At 43.0% G+C, this 20,360-nt stretch overlaps 1 protein-coding gene across 16 annotated transcripts in view; it reads right to left on the minus strand.

Annotated features, from left to right (window-relative positions):
• Positions 1-737: 737 nt before the first annotated feature.
• GNG12 (G protein subunit gamma 12) overlaps positions 738-20,360 on the minus strand; it is a 75,373-nt gene continuing 55,750 nt past the window's right edge. For 10 of the 16 annotated variants that reach the window (XM_075936212.1, XM_075936211.1, XM_075936200.1 and 7 more), the window contains 2 exons: positions 5,889-6,006; positions 738-4,420 (listed from right to left, as the gene is read on the minus strand). In XM_075936212.1, coding sequence (XP_075792327.1) covers positions 4,295-4,420; positions 5,889-5,984 — 222 coding nt within the window. In that variant the 5' untranslated portion in view covers positions 5,985-6,006 and the 3' untranslated portion in view covers positions 738-4,294. Of the gene's footprint in view, positions 4,421-5,888; positions 6,007-16,290; positions 16,401-20,360 lie in introns of all 16 variants that reach the window. The other 6 variants (XM_075936208.1, XM_075936206.1, XM_075936199.1 and 3 more) reach the window with 1 other exon arrangement.

The raw sequence follows: 20,360 nt of genomic DNA on the forward strand, positions 1-20,360 counted from the left end.
AAGAATGTGCAGATGTTCCTAATATAGTCCTGGGCAACGACTTGCTTTTGCCTCACTGGAGAGCACATACCTATTAGGTTCTGCGGGGCCAATGGGCTTGGTTTCTCCTCCATTATAGAGCTGGGAAGGGTGATACAGAGAAGCACTCACTCTATTAATGGCACTTGAAGTTCAGCACACAGATCTTCATAACAGGATCTTCCCTCCCCTTCCCTACAAGCTTTGGTCAACAGTGATCGAAAACAGTCACATGTAAATTTACCCTCATTCAGCAACTAAGTTAACACTCTTTTGAGATGAACAGTCACAGTTTGAGTTTCTCTCAGCGCTTTTAATTCAGGTTCTCTGCATGAGCAGGCAGATGTCTCTGTTACATATGCTACATTTTGAAGAGTTTTTTTGGTTTAGTAACCATGAGGGGGAAACTTTTTTAAACAGAAAAAGTTAAGATTTGGAACATAAGATTACAGCTGGTAGTAACCCTGCATATTCACAGCCGCCCACTCTCCCAGTTGAAACCCTGGTATTTAGTGAATTTGACCTACAGCATGTGTCATTCTTTCCCTCCTCAAATTTATGTCTTGTCTGTCCTTCTAAGAACACTGTCTTTGTCAGTATTTGATACCATTGAACTGATAAGCCTTCAGACCCTTAGGATGACAGACATTTGTATAGTTCCTCAACATGTCCTGTACATTGGAGAGTGAACTGAACTACAATGACAAGCTGAAACAATATACAAAGCAGTGATATTTTTAATAACGTGTTTCATATCCATGATATTGAACAAGTTATCCATCCATCGAATTCTCTTAGTTAACATTTTTTTCTCTCATTGCTATAAGAAGCCATCTTCCACACAATGAACTACTTTAAGAGGTTCACTGATGAATGACAAAAACATGTTAAAGAAAACGAAATAATTTCATAAAGCCATTTGTAAGTCCAAGTTAAATCAGTTTGACAAAATTCATGTCAATCTGTAGTTACAGTGGCAATATAAAACAACACAGTATTAAAACAATCAAATTAGTAAATCCAGAGGGGGGAAACAAGCAAACAGGCCTCTTAGTTTAAGTAAAAGAGCCCTAAAATACTTTCTGGAATAATATCAGGTTCATTTTACATCACACAGATTTTATATTTGAGGTATCTGCACTCAGAGCACCAAGTTGCAGTATTGTGGTACAGTTGTTCTGTTTAGCTAGCCTTGCTGAAAATCATTCCTGAAACCTCCAATATTTCAACAGCTATGAAACTGGGGTGGTTTTGTTTTCATTATTTCATCTCACTAACTAGAAAGTCCATGTATCTTCACAATTCTTCCCAAATCTGCATGACTCATTTTCTTCACAAGTTTATCACACAAAAAGTCTACTTATACTGCATTTTATAATTTAAGAGTAATATAAAAACAAGAGTAGCTGTTTGAATCTTCAGATTACATTACATATTGTGTTTAAAATACAATACACAGAAAGTTTATTTAAAATGTATACAACAAAAGTAATCAGAAGCAGTAAGATTTATTTTATTATTTTAGTTGTAGTTTCTATGTGTTTAGACTAAAAATTATAAGGCATCTGAAAGAAGTTGGCACATGATTTACTCTATTTCTAATCATACATATGTGGTTATAAGGGCAATCATGTTCTAAGAAAACCCTTTTGCTATTTAAATGCATATTTATAAATAAGAATTAAATAGCTGCTGCTATAAATTTTGTCCTGGCTTTTAAAGATGTCAAAAGGGTATGAAAAAAGTAGAAAAATATACTTCATTAAAGAGGAATGAATAGAGAACTATTAATACATCCTTTAAAAACAGGAACATATTGTGGCACAACAAATATTTAGAATCCTAATATTCTGATGACATTTGCAAATACTTACAAGTACAGTATGCTAGTTACCTTAACTCTCATCATACTCCCACTGAAGTCAATGGCAAAATTCTCATTGACTTCAATGGGAAGGGAACTGAGTCATGTTCCAGTTGTTTATGAAAATATTTCCAATAGCATCTGTTTTATGGCAACATTTGTGAAAATACTTTAAAATGTATCCTTTATATATTTTTGATTCACCAAATTTAAAAAACATAATCATAGCACTTATTACTCTGGTTTTAAAAACACCGTGTAGATGTGATATGAAATAGTAACTGGTCAAAATGGATTCATGGATTCAAATAAAAAAATCTATGTTAAAAAGTCTACTGTTAAAGTCATTACTCAATGCTGTGTAAGTGGTTACAACACAAGTGTGCAAAACTCTAATTTATCCAAATATAGGCTGACCCAACAATAGTAAGAAGGATCATAATCCAACAGCTCAGAAAAGGCCAAAGAGAAAGTGTCAGGTATCAATATGACATTTGCATCTCCATATTTGTATGTGTTACATTTTCATAAATTCATTTGGGTTCTAAATAGATCAAACATTTAGCCACAAATTCCAGATAACATGGGCCATAATAGATCAACAGAAGAGCAATATTTGGGTTGTAAAATGTTATTTTTAAAAAACCCAGGATATTACAGAACTGAAGAAATACACTTTGATTGCTTCTAATAGCTCAGTTCTGAAAGTATATAGCCAAGTTAGTTACTATTTATAACAAGATGCATTATAAAACTGATAAGACAACATGGTAAAAAAAATCATAGTGAAAATCTAGATTATTATTTTGAAACTGTTATTAGAAAAATATTCTAATTATAAAAATAATTTGAATGTCAGCACAGAATAACCAGTGCATTTATTTTTCTTATTGGAAGTCTCAAATTTAGATTTTTGTAAGGAGGTTTGTTAAAAACAATATAATGTCTCAATATATTATTAACAGTGTTTATATAATTTAATACAGAATTAGACAAACATGCAACATAAAACAGTAAATTACAAGTGGTTAATAAGATCTGTAAATATCATTACAGATCACAGTTTCAGGCATTGTACACATGACTCTAGAAAAACACAACAAAACCCTACATTGGTAGCCTGCTAAAAGTCAATATTGCTTTCTTTCCACACACTTATTCCATCAATATACAACACTATTTGTACGAGTGATGTTTTGAAAAGGCCTTCTAATTACATGTTTGATTATAATCTGGTTAGGATTAGGTTTCTTTTTCCTTAAAAAAAGGTGAATTCAATAATTAAAAAAGCCAAATCCAGGATCACTGCACAAAAACTAAATGATACATACACAGGTGACCTAGATGGCTCAGAGTAAAAGAATCTTCCCTCCCCTCTCATCTTCTTAGCAGTAGGGCAAGAGACATGCTAGTTCCAAAGCATTTGAGTCTTACTGTAGCCCTATTAAGGGAGCTATATTGATCATAATTTGAGGAGAAAAATATAGAGGGGCAGAATGAAAAAACTAAAATTCTCTTTTATTTAACACCCTCTCCAAAATGAAAAATTTCAGAAATCTATTGATTCTTGACAAAAACAAAATTAATTTTAAAAAAAGAATTAAGACATAACTTAAGGTAAAGGCATGAACCTCTGGCATTTATCATTAATTGCAGCAGTTGTTTGCAAGGTGTCTTTTGTCAGAGAATGAACTTTGGAGTGTGTGTTTGTGTGTGTATAAACACACTCACACACAGAACTAACACACCAATTGTATACAAATACACTTTTAAAAAAATACAGTAAGTTAATCTTGATTAAGAGTCAAATTATTTGTTTACCTTGCTGATTTGTAGGTAAAGTCAGGCAATTTTGGTCTTGATTGTACAGCCTAATACCTTAAACTGAAATGCAGATATTACACATTTAAGAAAAAAAGACCTTCACCTCATCCAACCCTCTCTCCTTAGAGCTGTTTTCACAAACAGTGCTGGAACAAATCACTTTAGTGAAGACCCTCCTATGCTGATGGAACAGCTTCTCCTGTGTGCTGTCTCTCCAGGGGGTTAGGCTGATAAAACTGTATCACTCAGAGGCAAGGATTTTTCACATCCTGAGTAACACAGTTATACCAGTATAAGCCCACAGTGTCGATCTTGCCTTATATAAAAGTCAACACAAGAGACTTACCAGCTGCATAACACAGATCCCATTCCATTTATAGGATGGATACATTTAATTTATTATCTTCCTCCCCACTCAGGATGCCATCAGGAAAAAAATTAGAAAGCTTAAAAATTCATTTACACACATGGTAAATACATGGCTGTTTTACAACAGTTGACACCAGCAGTGACCATAAGATAATTTTTCTAAGAATTTGCTTGTAGCTTATTTTGCTTAGAAAAGCTATGAAGGTACTTACTACTCTGCTATAATATAATACATGTTTTTTTATCCTTGAAAGGGTTTTCAGAAGCAGGTATGCCCATTAGTAAAGGGTCTTTCTTGGCATGTTCTTCACAATAGCACATGAGATCTGCTGATGCTTTGGACACCTGACCCAAAACAAAACAAAAAAAAAACAAGACACAAAATGGTAAATATTCCCAAATCATTTCCAATAGGATAGAATGGACTAAAGGATACATCCATAGCTACAATGAATTAGTTCTGCATATGGAAGAACAGAGTTTGAGAAATCCATAAAATATTCAGGTCCAGAGCTAAGTCCACTGAGCAAAGTGCAAAGGTTTTCTGGCTTTGCTTCTTGGACTGGCCTTGGTAAACTTGGTAGAATGGGAAAGCAGTAAGCAAAAACAAGGATAAGCCAGGATGCCATTTCTTTAAAGGTACTTTGGGGTTTGTTTGGGAGGATAGGTGCGAGTTGCTTTACATTTTTCTGCAATTCACATAACAGGTACAGAACAATAGAGCAGGCATCAAATAAAAAGATTTTATGTCTTTAGACTCTGTTAATAACCACTGAAGTGTCATCAATTGACTTACAGTTTCTAAGAAACTGATTCAACTGTTTCCAAATCCTTGTAAAACATTGCATGTTCCTAATCAATAGATGCTTTTCTTATAATCAGCTATGTCCACTGAAGTACAGTAACTCCTCACTTAACGTTGTCCCGGTTGACACTGTTTCATTGTTATGCTGATTATTATCTATTAGAGCACATGCTCATTTAAAGTTGTGCAATGCTCCCCCCTACAATGTCATTTGGCCTCTTGTTTTATCCACTATTTGCAAGATTTTTTGGAAAAGCAGCCTGTCCTTGTGGGGATTTGGAACCAAGGTGGACTGGCAGCAGTTTAATATCATTTCACTTAAAGCAGGCATTTTTAAGGAACACAATCATAATGTTAAGCAAGGAGTTACTGTAACCAGTCTGCTGACCTTTGGACAACTGGTAGACTGCAGATAAATATTAATAAAATGGAAAATAAAGGGATGAAATGGTATAGTTAGAACAACAAATCCCTCCCCTCAAAATCTTAGGTGAGGTTTTAACTTAATCAAATTCCTTAGCCATTGGGTGGCATGGAGAAAAAAGAGGGAAGAGTTCGGGCTCCTTATCCACCATAACTGAGGTGCACCATGTCTCACCTCTCTTCCTCTTTCATGAGAGCTATAAATCCTTGACATATAAGGTAAAATTTAAACATCTAAAACTAACATACCCACTTGGAAAAAAAAAACTGCTCTACATCATATCACCTCTTCTACCCACTATGTCTGTATGAACTCACAATGTCAAGGATTTGGTCTTCCTAAATGTCTGTAAAGTACCTGTCATATTATTGGTGCAATTTTTTGGTATGGCAACAATAAATAATCAGTGAAATTCAGTACAACAAATATAAATGAAACTATCACATTCAAATATAGCTCCTGTGTTACATACTACATAAGAAAATATATACATATATACTGGGAGTTTACTAAAAATATACCTGCTGTATTTCATATAATTCATATAAAAAAAAGAGAAGGATCAATAAGAATGTGTTTCTCACCTTTATTCTTTCAATGGAAGCTTCTATTCTTAACTGCTGTACAGTCCTTCGTGCTTGAGTTATATTGTTTGTTGTGATAGTTGTTTTGCTAGACATTTTCAATTCAATCTCTCAAACTCTATTAACAAAAACAATTGGTTATTTTTCTAAAAAACCTGCCTCCCTGTATAGATGCAAAGCCATATGTTGAAAAGGGATTTTTAGTTCTTTTATGTAAAGTGCTGACAGATTTGCACAGAGAAAATACTAACAAGAAAATAGCACATAACACGGCTGAAGCTTTTATGGTTTTTTTTATATAAAATTCGAAGCCCATAGATATGAATATAGCCTCTACTAATAGTTTCTCCAATTGCACTTTCCCAACAGCTTTTTATTAATCTATATATTCCCTTAAAGTTGAAGATATTCATAAAAGTATTCCTATATTCATTTTTAAAACAGACATCTATCTGCACAGTAGTTTATGGAAAGCTGTGGACTGGGCTAAATACTAGTGTTAGAGCCACTACACCTCACCAAAGCTAGAGTATTATTACTGCTTATCAGGGGATGAACTTTGCCCCTCAGCACAGCCTTCCACGGCAAGGGGAAGTTGTGGAATCTATGCCACTGTATCTGAGATACACTCAATTTCTCTCCTGTTGGCCTCCTAGGTCAATTGTCGGTAAAGGAATATTTTACAACAATTCTTACAGAGCACAGCATCTGTTCCCCTGGCAGATCTGCACATCAGGAGAGCAGGAAAGGAGGGGATAGGGGCATGGCCAACTTGCTCATCAAGAGAGGGAATAATGTCATGTGTGCACCTCCTGATCTCTTCCACCCTCCTTTGCCACACACCCGGATAAAACTATGCTTGGATTTTGTATAGACTGAAGAACAATCTTCCAGCAGCTCCTCATAGGAATCAGACATAACAGCTGCCAAAGTCAAGAGGAATACCCATCCTAACACACACACACTGCATGGCCAGTTCAAGATGTATTTCTGGTAAAAAGAGTGAGCAACTTTGGGATACTAATCAAACTTTTGTTCTCAGGATGAGAATTCAATGCAACATCACGCCACACAGATTGAACAGTGCTGCTTTGGACCCCATCCAATGAACAGTGAGGACACTACCCATTGTTTTCATCTAATGACTGATCTCAGCAGCACATGACTGCAATTTGCTCAAAGCTTTTGGACATTGACTCCATTGCATGTAAAGTTAGCCTCTGTGAAGGTATGTGAGCGATTTAACTGCAACTTTTCATCACAGGCATTTCAAGTCTGATAAAGCCAGTACCAGTAAAGCAGAGCATTTCACTGAGTTGTGCACAGAAATGCTGTCTGCCTCACAATCCAACCCTAAGAAGTAGCTAATGAGAGTCCTGTGTAAAGCCACACTTGGAGCAGCATGAGAGCAAAGCTGTGATGATAATGATAGTGAACTCAACTATGAGATAATGAAGGAGGAAAAAATAGAGAAAACTGCCATCTAAGTCAAAACTGCAGCAAAAATAAATAATTAAGCATGATGTCTTGCTCAGACTGGTGTTTTCATCTGGCAGGCATAATAGTGGTCTCTTTGCAGCAAAGACCCATAAAAATCCTCTATCATGTCCACAGATGTTTTTCATTATGTCTGTCTGCTCATGATACACTCTGCCACCTTCTATACCATTCATAGTTCTGTTTCTATCAAAGCACAGGGTGGCCTCTGAAAGTTGTGTAATAAGCAAGTTCAAAAGACATCTCATGTGACTAAGCTTCTTTCAGGCTGTTACACATGCATGAAGGACTACAGGATTGCTGAGGACGTCATTGCCCATATATTCCCCCTTCCTCCCCCGGTAAATTCTGTTGAAGCAGAATCTTTGCAAGATCTTCTTTCTAAATGATCGCTTCCCCTTTGATTTACTATCATTTTCTTATTACAATAATACTATAATAAAGGTGCAATACACTGGGCCAATTAAACAGCACATGAATAGAGATGGATGGAAAATTTAATCACCGCTCAGGCTGAAGTCTCTCATTTTGTTGAGCAGAAAATTTTGAGGCTTTGCTAAAGGTAGAAAGGGCTATGCTGAAACTCACAGCAATGAAAGACAATCCTTATGTTCAAAAAATTAGCCCTGATGAACACCTGCAGTTTTCATTGAACATTTTGGCTTAGGATGACTGGTCCAAGCCTTAAAGTGAATTACTGAAAGAACTTCGGAAAAGATCTCTTTGGCCTAATTCTTCAGGTGCTGAACAGTTCTTCTGCAAGTTAGTCTAAGAACTCCCAAAAAATAAGGCTGCAAGAGTCCTGATGCTTAGTTTTCTGCTCTAATCACCAGACCATACCATTCTGTAACGCTCCACTTAGTAAGTATCCTACATAAGAGTGAAGTACATTTATTTTAGGGCAGCAACATTTGTGCCATTTGCCCCGTGCAATTTAAGTTGTTTCTCATCTTCGTGGAATATATAAATTACACTTCAGAAACAGGCATTATTTCTGCTGGAACACGAGCACTGATCAGACAGCAGCATGATGATAAAAGAGGCATCTTGAGCATTTTGCAGCATCACATTTGAAATAATATTGTCATTCCACTAATTCCTCAGCAGCAAAGAGATGAAACTAATAAACTTTATCCTTCTCAAATACTCCTAGAAAACAGAAAAACCAGTACAATAAAGCCTCTCAAGAGCGTAAGTAACTCATGAGAGTAAGTAACAGTGGTTGCTTGTAAGAGTGGTTTCTCTTCAAAGACTTGTACACCAGAGAGTGGTGGTGCTCCATGGACTCTGCAAGTTCTCACTCATGATGGGGAAGCAGGGGGGAGGGGGTCTGTGACTGCTAAAGGAGATAAGTGTTGGCTATAAAGATACCTTCTTTGACTACAAGTGGCATTAAATAATCTTAGTTTAGCCCAGGGGTGGGAAACCTATGGCCCAAGCGCAGGATCCAGCCCTCAGCTTGCCTTGATCCAGCCTGTAAGGTTTGGGGCTCACCCAGGATTACTGGAACTCAATCACTCCTCCCTCTCCCCTCTACCCCATGGACCTAATCCAGCCAAGATGGGACCCAATACAGCCAAGCCGGGGCCAGATTTGGCCCATGGGTTCTGACTGACAGGGGAAGGAAGCAGCTCCGTGCAGCTCTGCACACAGCATAGAAGTGTTCTGTGCAGGTACCACCCCCTGTCACTTCCATTAGCTGAGTCTGTGAGGGTTTACTTTTTCTCACATGGGGGCCAAGTGAGTGAGGATTGTGGTTTATTTATTTGCTTTTCACTTGTGTGTGGCCCCTGACTGATTTTTCTGTGGGTCAGTAGTCCCCATTCCAAAAAAGCAACCCCTCACATGGCAGGGATGACATAAGGAAAAAGAGACAGAATTTACAGGTGTATATCTGGATTGTATAGCTCAATGGTATTGCTTCTGTCTATTGATGGCAGATGGCAGTTTGGAGGGGATTGGACAAAGAAACATAGTAGGAGTGTGGCTAGAAGAACTAAAACAAAAAGGTATTTGTTTCAGCAGTGCTACTGCAATATTTTGATATGCCTTTATGGTGCTTCAATATCTAGATAAGTAAGAGACAGCTGGTTAGGACAAAGCCACTTTGCCAGACTATAATTTAAACATGTCAATCTTCTCTGAAAATGCTGTCATGTCTCTAATAGGATTTGTACACATACTCAGCAGTGACGGTCTTATTTTCTACAGATGCTTGTGAATAATCAACTACTACCGTGCTCAGTGTAAATTCTTCATTTACACTACACAGGGACTCAACTCTAACATCAACAAAAACCACCTCTCAAAGACCGTGAATATAGCATTTCAGAGTAAGTTTTATATTTCTCACCTTTGTCCAGCTAGCCAGACCACCTCATTTTTTTTCTCCTTCTTCTTGCCCTTATCTAGCCAAATAAGCATGGCATTATTTTGTCCTAACAAAAAGCCTCCTCGCCCCATTTTTGCACATACTGTAGTTTTCAGCCTGTACAGCAGCACCTTGCTTTTTAAAAAGCTCTCTCTGCAAAGAGGAATATAGAGTATTCTCGCCCTCTCTGAATTCTAACTGCATTCCAGTACTTTTCTAGATCTGATCAAACAGTTTTGCATTGCAAGACAACAAAGACTTATCAAGACTAGGGATGTAAAATCCTGCTTAATTAGTTAACCTGTTAAACTTTAGGTTTAAGTACTTGCAAGGGGATCGGGACAACCTTGTCCAAGTGGTCCCGGGACTGGGAGTAAGCTGACATCAGCCAGTGCTGGAGCAGCCTCATGTGGAGCCTGGAATGGCGGACCAGGTATGTATATGCCACCAATAAGAATGTTAAGACGTGGGTAATTGGCTAATCATGTAGTCAATACAAATTCCACTGACTACACAATTAGTCGATAAGGGAAGGCACACAGTCCTGGCTCGTGCCAGGTCTGGGACCTACCCCTCCCTCCCACAGTGTCTCTGAGTTTAAATGTGGTAGGAGCCGGGCGCACAGGCAGCCCAGCTCCTACTACATTTACACTGCAGAGGTGCAGCAGAGGTAGATCCCAGAACCAGCACAAACCTGGACTGAGCATGCCTGGCTCAGTCCTGGCTAGAGCCAGGTCCAGGATCTATCCCCACTGTGACTCTGTGGTTTAAATGTACTAAGAGTCGGGATGCCTTCCCACCCAGCTCTTAGTACATTTAAACTGCAAAGCCATGACACGGGTGGTTCTTGGACGACCTGCCCAGTCAAAGCAGCCCCTGTCCGCAAGGGGTCCCCCTTCCCCTCTGGGACCACTGCAGATAGGGGCTGATGCCGAAGCAGCCTCTGCCTGTGTTGAGCTTGGGCCCACTGTGAGCAGAGGCTGCTTCGCAGCAATCTCCCCTGCTCTCTCCTTGCACTGCTGCCTCTCCTAGAGGTAGCAGCCAGGTGGGGGTCAGGCGGCATCATGGAGGCTTTTAAACTGGCTCCCCCCAGCACCGGCTCTTGCTCTCTTGCATCAGACGCATCAAGTGTGTGTCTGCTGGGAGGGAGGGGGGAATACAAGGACTTGACTCGACTACCTGATAAGCCTAGGCTTATCGGGTAGTCAACTACTCTCTTACATCCCTAGCTGCCATAGGGCCCAATATGGACAGGCAGACCCTGGCTGTAATCAGGGGAAATTTGGATACCTCTTCTATGAGGCTTACCAGGGTTTGACATCTGTCTAGAGGTAGGAATGCTTTCACATGGGTCAAGTTGAGCACCAGCCCAATGAATTCTATCCTTTGAATCAGTACTAATGTGGCCTTCTCGTCACTGACTAGGCACCCCAAGGACCAGCAGGTGGAATGACCACTATGATGCTTTGGACCTGAGACCTGCACTTGACCAGCTGTTATTAAGGTACAGGTAAATCTGGACACCATTGCACTACCACCACCTTACACTTGGTAAACACCTGCAGTGACAACATCTGCCAGTGCCATTGTCAGGCCAAAGGGGAGGATTGTCAACAGACAGTGCACAGGCCCCACCGTAAGTCAAAGAAACAATCAGTGACCTGGAAAGACCACCACATGGAAGTATGAGTCCTTCAGGTTTAAGGGTGGCATACCAATCTCCCAGATCCTGCTTGGGGATGATGGAGGCTAAGGTATCTGCTGAGATTTCTCCGGTCCAAGATGGGACATAGACCTGTCTTGGCCTTTGGGAACAGGAAATGTTAGGAATAGAACCCCCTGGTCTGACACTGGAGCAGAACTTTTTCCAGTGTACCCAATCACAACAGCTCCTAAACCTCCTGAATGAGGAGACTCTTGTGAGAGGGGGCCCTGAAGAAGGATGGAGGAATGGTGGAGGTTGAAAGGAATCAGAGGGTATAACCCTGGGAAACAGTACTCAAGGCCTAGTGGCCCAACGTTTTGGTAGTCCAGGTTGGGAGGAAGCAGGAAAGGCTGTTGACAAAAGGGGAGGAGACCAGATCCACAGGAAACTCTAGTTTGTCGCCTTCAGGCACACCCTCAAAACTGCTGTTTAGCCCCTTGGTTGGGGCAGGTCGAGCCCAACTGAGTAGAAAGTGAGGGCTGCCTCGACCAACACTTACAGCCCTTGCTCTTTCTGGCAGGGGACCCTGGTCCAGTAGGGTGCTAGGGCCAGAACCATTTCCAGGCAAGAGCAAGAACATACAACCCCAGGGTTTTCAGGGCAGCATGACTGTCCTCAAGCCCATGTAATTTCATGTCCATCTGCTCTGCTAACAGAGCACAGCCATTCAATGGAAAGTCTTGCATAGACTGCTGAGGCTCCAAAGTGCAGCACATCGGATGGCTAATGCCATCATATGCGCTGCTGGGTCTGCTGCATTGGCAGCTGCCCAGAGAGCTGCTCAGCTGTCACTGTATTCTCTTCCAATAGGGCTTTGAACGCCTTCCTGGAATTCTCAGGCAGCAACTTCTCGACTTTGCCATGGCTCACCACATGTTAAAAATGTAGCAGCTCAGGAATGCTTGATGGTTAGCTACCCATAACCACAGGCTGGCCGAGGAATAAATTACAACTATTAACTAAGCACTACTGAGAGAACTATAGTCACTAAACATAGACTACATTCACAGCAAGAGCAACCTGCACCATCACTGGCAGCAAGAAGGAACCGAGGGTGGAGAGGAGTGCGCAGAACCCTTTATATTGAGCCACTCCAGGCACTGCCAAAGCTGCTCCCCCATGGATATTGCTGTGGGCAAAACTTCTGGCACCTGTGCATGTGGTGAGCATGCCTGTCTACAGTGGAACAGACATGAACAATCATTCAAAAAAAATCTTAATCTTGTTGCACCCCAGTTTATGTAATAATACTTCCCTACTTCACAGAGGTGTTGCCAATAAGGATGTGAAATTGTCGTTATCTGGCTAATTGTATAGTCGATACAATTTGTATCAACTACACAATTAGTCAATAAGGGCCGCTCTGCAGAGTCACATCAGGGGTAACTCCTGAAGCCAGCTTGAACTGGGACTGAGCAGTCTTGGCTCATGCCAGCTCTGGGAGCTGCCTATGCTGCAGCTCTAAATTTTAAATGTAGTAAGCATCACCAGGTTCTTACTAGTTTTAAAATACAGAGGTATAGTGTCCTGAACCACTGCGACCTGGGACTGCTCGGTCCTGGCTTGCCCCAAGTCCAGCAGCCCCTGTTTGCAGCGCCCAGGGCTGGCCGTGGCCTAAGGCTGCTGCCAGAGCAGTTTCTGCACACTTGGTAGCAGCAGCCCCTGTCGATAGGAGGGGCCCTGCTGTGGGCAGAGGCTACTTTGCAGCAGTCTCCCCTATCCCCCCCATGCTGCCTCTAATAGAGGCAGCAGGGGTAGAGGAAGTGGCATCACAGAGATGGTGCTGGGGGGAACTGGGTTTTAAGCTGGTTCCCACTCCACCCCCTACCTTGCTGCCTCCCATACAGAGGCAGCAAGGGGCGGGGGAAGAGAGTAATCAATACTCTACTTGACTATTGTGCTTATCAGATAGTCAACTACTCACTAACATTCCTAGTTGGCAAATTAATTTTTTCAGGTATATAGATACTACGAGTGCCATAGAAAGGGCTAGAGAAGTCATATATTGCGTTCATTTCTTTATTATTTGTATTACCCTTGTACCTAGGAGCCCCAGACATAATTCAGGATCTGTGTTCCCTGTAAGACAGTGGTCTCCAACCTTTTTACAGCCAAGATCTCTTTTTAAATTTCAGGGCAAGCCAAGATCTACCCCATCCCTTCCTCAAGGCACCACCCCTTCCTTGAGGCATCACCCTCTCCATTTTCCTCCTCTCCATCACTTGCTCTCCCCAGTCCTTAATCTCTCTTACTGGATTGAGACAGGAGGTGCAGGCTCTGGGTGGAAACGAGGGATTTGGATGTGGGAAGGGGTGAGAGGTGCAAGCTCTGGGAGGAAATTTGGGTGCAGGAGGAGGTGGAGAAGGAGATGTTGGCTCAGGGACGGGGCTCCAGGCTGGAGAATGTTGGGGTCAGGTGGAGGGTTGGGGCACTGAGAAAGCTTCAGACTTGTGGATATCAGGGCACAGGAATTTGGGTTGGGGTGTATGAGGAGCTCAAGGTAGGTGGGTTGGGTGTATGATGGGCTCAGGGCACAGGTTTGCTGTGTGTAGGTGGTGCAGGAATGTTGTGGCACAAGACTGGGAATGTGGGAGTGCAGGAGTTTGGAGATGTGGGGGGCTCAGAGCAGGGGGTTCAGGTGTATGATGGGCTCAGGTTTGGAGTGGCGTGGGGGCACAGGGGTGCTACAATGCTGCGGCCAGATAGGGGTTTGGCCCCAACTAGGGGCTTGTTGGCCAGGCTTCATTTTTAAATAAAATATTATGTACAAGACAAAATGTTTCAACATTGTCTTTATTTATGGAAGGGGTGGGGGAACATTTTTGGGGTCAGGGGCCACTGAGCTACAGAAAAATCAGTCGGGGACCACACAAGTGAGATGCAAAAAAACCCAACCTCTCCAAAAAACCCAAGCCCCACTGATGTGGCCCCAACTGAGACACCTCATTCCCCCGGCACACCAGCCCCATGGTTGGGGGATGGGGAGAAGGTAGGTAGAACTGAGATTCAAGGCCTCAAAACAGATTAATTCTTCTGGGGTTCCAGGATTACTGGATTTTATGGTCCCCCCCTCCCCCAGGCTCTGGGGTGGGGTCAAAAATGAGGAATCCAGTGTGTGGGACAAAGCAGCCAGTGAGTGGGATAGGGAGTGCAGAATCTGGGTGGGAAGTAGGGTATAGGAGTACGCTGGGGGTAGATGTCTGACCAGGAGGGAGGGGGTAGGAGCAGGATGCTGGTGGGTATCTGACCACGGGAGAGGGGGCAAGAGAAGCTCAGCTGGAACCTGGGAGTCCCCAAAGACGAATATCTCTTGGGAAGAATCTGCAGGCAGCACGTGAGGCTCCTTTAAGAAATCTAGCTGCTCTAGATCCTCCACTGCCGTCTTAAACCCCCCCTCCTCCCAATCCTGTCTCTCTGGAGCACGGGGGAAGGAAGGAAAGACAAGAAAGTGTGTGTTGCTGTGGGAAGGGGAGGGGAGGAGCAGTGGGTGCACGCTTCCTGAAAAGCTGGATCTGGCACGGAGCCATAGGACTTCTCTCTCCCTTCCCCCACCACAGAAAGCCGGCTTTGGCTCCAGTTTTGCGAGGGGTGGGAGGCTGTAGTGCAAGTGCGGGCACCTCATTGTGGGGGGGGGGGGCGGCGGAGGGGAGCAACCGGGGACTGGGAACACTGCATCAAGATTGACTGGCAGTGCTTCCATGATCAACCAGTCAATGGGTGACCACTGCTGTAAGATGTATGCCTGTGTGGATGCTTAGGAGAAATTCAAATGCCACCCAGATGATTAGTAGAGTGCCCACAGCTAGATTTTTTTTTGTTTCTACATACCTCAATGCACATGAAAATTATTTCACACATAAATGAAAAAAAATCAGCACATGGATGGAAATATTAGAGGGAACATTGATCAGGAACTGATTGTGCAAGGCACTGTCCAAACACAGAAGAAGGTAATTGCTACCCCAAAGCACTCACAATCTAAAGCAGTAGTAACCAAACATTCCTAGTCCACCCCCACATCTTACAAGTAATGGAATATGTCCACCCTCACCTTTCCATTACTGCTCAGTTGGCTTAGCAGAGTAGCTTGTTCTGAAGCTGGAGATGGGGACAGTACTGGGCGTGTGAGAGGAGCTGGGACTAGAGGTGAGAAGGAATGAGGGCAGAGAAGGATTGGGGGCAGAATAGGGGGTGGAGTGGAACCAGAGTTGGGACTTGAGATAGTCTACAATAGAGAGGGGTGATGCTCCTTTCTTGTCCCCTGTGGGGGATGGCCCAGGCCCTGCCACGTATGCCCCTGAACATTCCTCCACGAACCCCTACAGGAGCGCACCCCAACTTTAAGGGGATCACTGATCTAAGTATATGATTGCAGTACACATAGGCATACCCAAGGTAGCTTTGATCAAGCAAGCTCACGGAAAATAGCAGAGTAGCTGTATGTGCATGGATACCATCACAGATTAGCCATCAGACTTTAGTTGTGCACAGCACCCCAAGTATGTTCTCTGTTGGTTAGCCCATGCTGTGGCAGCTACTCTACTATCTACACATGCTGTCCTGGTCAAGATGTTAGACGTACCCTAAGAAGTTTCAGACATGAGACAACAGATGGATACAGACAGGGATTAATTACTAGGAAAGAGAGAGACAGCTTTGGTCATTATGACAGACAGTGACCTCTGCACACCAATAGCCTAACTGTTTTCAAGATTTTTGTAGGCATTGTGGCAATAGTTTTAAGGAGAACTTGGAAGTGAATTCTGCAGATATTTATGGGCAGCTCCTCCCAGACGTAAAGGGTAACATGGCACAAAATGCAAAGGTACCTGTTTGAAAATTTAGAAAGTGGGTATCACGGGTTGACCAGAGGCAGGGGTTGAACTTTTGATACTGAAGCAGGAGGTGACTTTATTTCTCCATTTAGGATGGCCTAGGACTGGAATAGCAGAAAAAAAGAAAGCCATGAATGAGGTGCAATCCTAATGTAATATGGGAAAGCGTGCACTGCATTTGTTTTTACAATCCCCGGCTCAGAAGGGTTATTTCCATCACAAACCTGTTATTGCACCTGACCCTTTGAAAAGTTGGACGCTGACAGCTCAGAGGTTGCATAACTAGATAACATGCCAGAGTCTCTCTCTTAAATCGAAGTTAACCACACGAGTCTCTCCACAAACGAACCATAGCCATACATCTTTACCCACAAAATTGAGAAAGAACTATCAATCTATCTATCTTAACTGGGCCCTAACTTTCCTGAGCCTCGATAATTCAACAACTTTTTAAAAATGGCAAACTTAACAACTACATGCATTATAATTATATAAAACTACAACACTATTACAGCATTGTAAAACTTGCCATATGTTTTCTACAGAGGTCTCTGAGTTTTAACTCCAGGAAACTCAAATTAAGGGCTCTCAAAATATCAGTATCTCATAATAGCAGCATTAAAAGTTATATATTCCAAGTTCTCTTTTGTGACAGAAAATAAAATCAGACATTCATACATGCAGGAGAGTAGATCCATCGCAGTGAAAACACATTTGCTTCCTTACAATTATTTTACATACTCTTTGCACTTTAAGAATAAAAGTTTCCTGTAAGATTTTATTCATCTCTTCTATTTTCTTCACAGTTGTTTCATGTCCTGATCTGTTGAAGGACAACTATGGAATGCTGAAGGTTAAGTTTGTCGTAGAGAATTTGTAAGTTCTGGCAATTCTTTCTCTAAGTTAGTAAGAGGAGACCATGAATTACATGAAGAACACTGCTATACGCAGAACACTTCTTTTTATCCTTTTGTACTTAGTTTGGCCTTAGCTTGTGCCTTTAAGGAATAATGACAAAACCCATCATACTTTGGCTGAACTAAGAGTCCTTGAAAACAGTCCAGATTTGTGTTAGTACAGGCAGTCCCCGGGTTACGTACAAGATAGGGACTGTAGGTTTGTTCTTAAGTTGAATCCGTATGTAAGTCGGAACTGGCGTCCAGATTCAGCCGCTGCTGAAACTGATCAGTTTCAACAGCGGCTGAATCTGGATGCCAGTTCTGACTTACATACAGATTCAACTTAAGAACCCCAGGCATCCCCAAGTCAGCTGCTGCTGAAACTGATCAGCGGCTGATTCCAGGAAGCCCGGGGCAGGGGCTTCCTGTAGTCAGCCACTGGTCAGTTTCAGCAGCGGCTGACTTGGGGATGCCTGGGGCAGAGCAGCTGGGGTGCTGCTGGGTTGGTCCAGTAGCACCGCCGCTCCTCGGCGCTACTGGACCAACCCAGCAGCACCCAAGCTGCTCTGCCCCAGGCGTTCTGATTCAGCCGCTGCTGAAACTGACCAGCAGTGGCTGAATCAGGACGCCTGGGGCAGAGCAGCTGGGGTACTGCAGGGTTGGTCCAGTAGTGCCCAGAGCGGCGCTACGGGACCAACCGGCAGCGCCCCAGCCGCTGTACCACAGGCGTCTAGAGCAAAGCCACGGAGCACGGGGGCAGCGGGACAGCCCAGACGCGCCGTGGCTGTCCTGCTGCCCTCGGGCTCCGCGGCTTTGCTCTGCTTTGCTCCCCGTCCCCCTGGTCTGCAGACCAGGGGGACGGGGAGCAAAGCGGCAGAACAGCGGGCAGCAGACAGCCCAGATGCATCTGGGCTGTCCGCTGCCCATGTGTTCAGCCGCTTTGCTCTGCTTTGCTCCCCGTCCCCCTGGTCTGCAGACCAGAAGGACGGGGAGCAAAGCGGCGGAACACGCGGGCAGCAGACAGCCCAGACGCGCGTTTTAAAATGGCTACCTATTAATTTCACTTGGTGACCTCTAATTCTTATATTATGGGAATAAGTGAATAACTTTTCCTTATTCACTTTATCCACACCTGTCATGATTTCATAGAGTTTTATCATATCCCCCCTTAGTCTCCTCTTTTCTAAGCTGAAAAGTCCCAGTCTTTTTTAACCTCTCCTCATATGGCACCCGTTCCAAACCCCCTTGTAGTAAGATGAAGGCCTAAAACAAAGCCCATGCAGCACAGGCCTGGATTGAGGCCCTAGACCTAGCTAACAGACGAAACATGGCTAACATAAAGCAAAGCTAAGCTATGAGCAAGAGGCAGGCCCCTGCTCACAGAACTTGGCACAAACAGGGCTGAGAGTGCAAAACACTAACTGGTGCTAGGTACCGACTACAGAACAATATTGGTCATAAGTGAAAAGCACATGGTACCACTCATTCATTAAAAAAGACCTTGGTACCCACTCCTCACAGATACAGACCCAGGCTCAGGAAAAGGTCTAAAATGACAGCATGATGGATAAAGATGATCTTATCAAACTACGAGGTACAGGGTGATGAGTGGTATCTAAGAAGCATCAGAGGGTGGTAACCTGACAACAGCAGAGGATGGCATCCTGATACATCAGCAGTGACATGTAAGTTGTTTGTACCTGTATATAAAGTGGTGTCTTGGGGGGACAGTGTATGACCTAGGGGGCAGTGGAAATTTCCCACTGATTGAGTCATTCCATTGTTACGGGATACAGAGTCTACTGACAACTATTACTATACTTCGCTTAATAATAAACCTGGCTTGGCACCTTCAAGCCTTATCTGGTTTGTGGTCTTGGGGGCTCTCATGGCATCTGCTTTGGAGACTTGGGGTATGACTATACTACAGAGTTTTGTCGGGAAAATGGCCGTTTTTCCAACAAAAGTTGAGGAACGTCCACACTGCAACTGTGTTTTTCCACATGAAAATAGAAAGAATAGAGGGGTTTTTCCAGCATTGGTAATCTTCATTCTACGAGGAAGAAGCCTTTTTGCAAAAGAGCTCTTTTGCAAATAGGTGTGTTTGGACGGGGAAGAGGGAGTTCTTTCAGAAGAAGAGGAAAGAGAAAAAAGCACAGGTGCCTTAATGGCCATTCCATCCATAGTAATCACAGCTTACATGTGAGAGAGTGCCTATTCAGTCTGGATGCTCTCTTTTGAAAAAGCAGATCGCTTTTTCGATGCACTTTTGCAGTGTGGATGCTCTCTTTCAGAAGAAGTTTTTTCAGAAGATCTCTTCCCAAAAAAGCTTCTTCCAAAAGAAGCTTGTAGCCTAGACATAGCCTAAGTGCACAAGTCGACACGGCACACATCATTGAGCACACACGCAAGTAGCCTTTTGTTATCATCATCAGTGGAGCTGGAGACCTGTGAGAACACCTCGGCAGTAAATCCACACACACATGGTACAAAATATGATCGTCCAGTCATTTGGAAATATACATATACTGTTCAGAGCTGTAACTTATACAAGGGTGTTATGGTGGCGACTCATCCAGGAAACACTCCCTTGTGTCAAGTCTGATGTAGCCTTGCATGCCACCTACTGGCCTGGTACACAACTGTGGATGCATCCTTGCCTCAGTTTTCCCTAGAAGGTTTTTAATTAGGCTTTTGTGTAACCACAATGCTCCCCTCAAGGGATACAGTTTACATAACCTAAGGCCAAAGGGGCATGTAAGCAGGGACTCTCCCTGAGCCCCTGCCAGGGAAGGGGACGGGAACCAAATTAATCTTTCTCTGTCTTCTTCTGAATCCATCCATCTCTATCCAGGTTCTTTTCCCATATGGCCCTCTTGAATAAGGCCCTCTTCCAGAGTCAGGCTTCTGACCATCACTTGGGGAAAGGTTCCCCTTCTGGACTCTCATTGCTCTTTTCTGGAGTGGTGTGCAGGTCTTCTGTTATCTGGACCACTTGCCAACATCTGGTAAGTTCCTTGCACGGGTGCTAGTTCTCGCTAGAGCTTGGCACTCACATCTCTCCTTCAGAACCTCTTCCCTCCAGAAGTATCTTTCCTAGGCTCCCTTTCCTGGTGAGATCCCTAACCAGCTTCCTGAGAAGTCCCTCTTCGGAAGAGCTTTTGC

This window comes from Pelodiscus sinensis, chromosome 9 (genome assembly GCF_049634645.1).
Source record: "Pelodiscus sinensis isolate JC-2024 chromosome 9, ASM4963464v1, whole genome shotgun sequence".
Taxonomy (NCBI): domain Eukaryota; kingdom Metazoa; phylum Chordata; order Testudines; family Trionychidae; genus Pelodiscus; species Pelodiscus sinensis.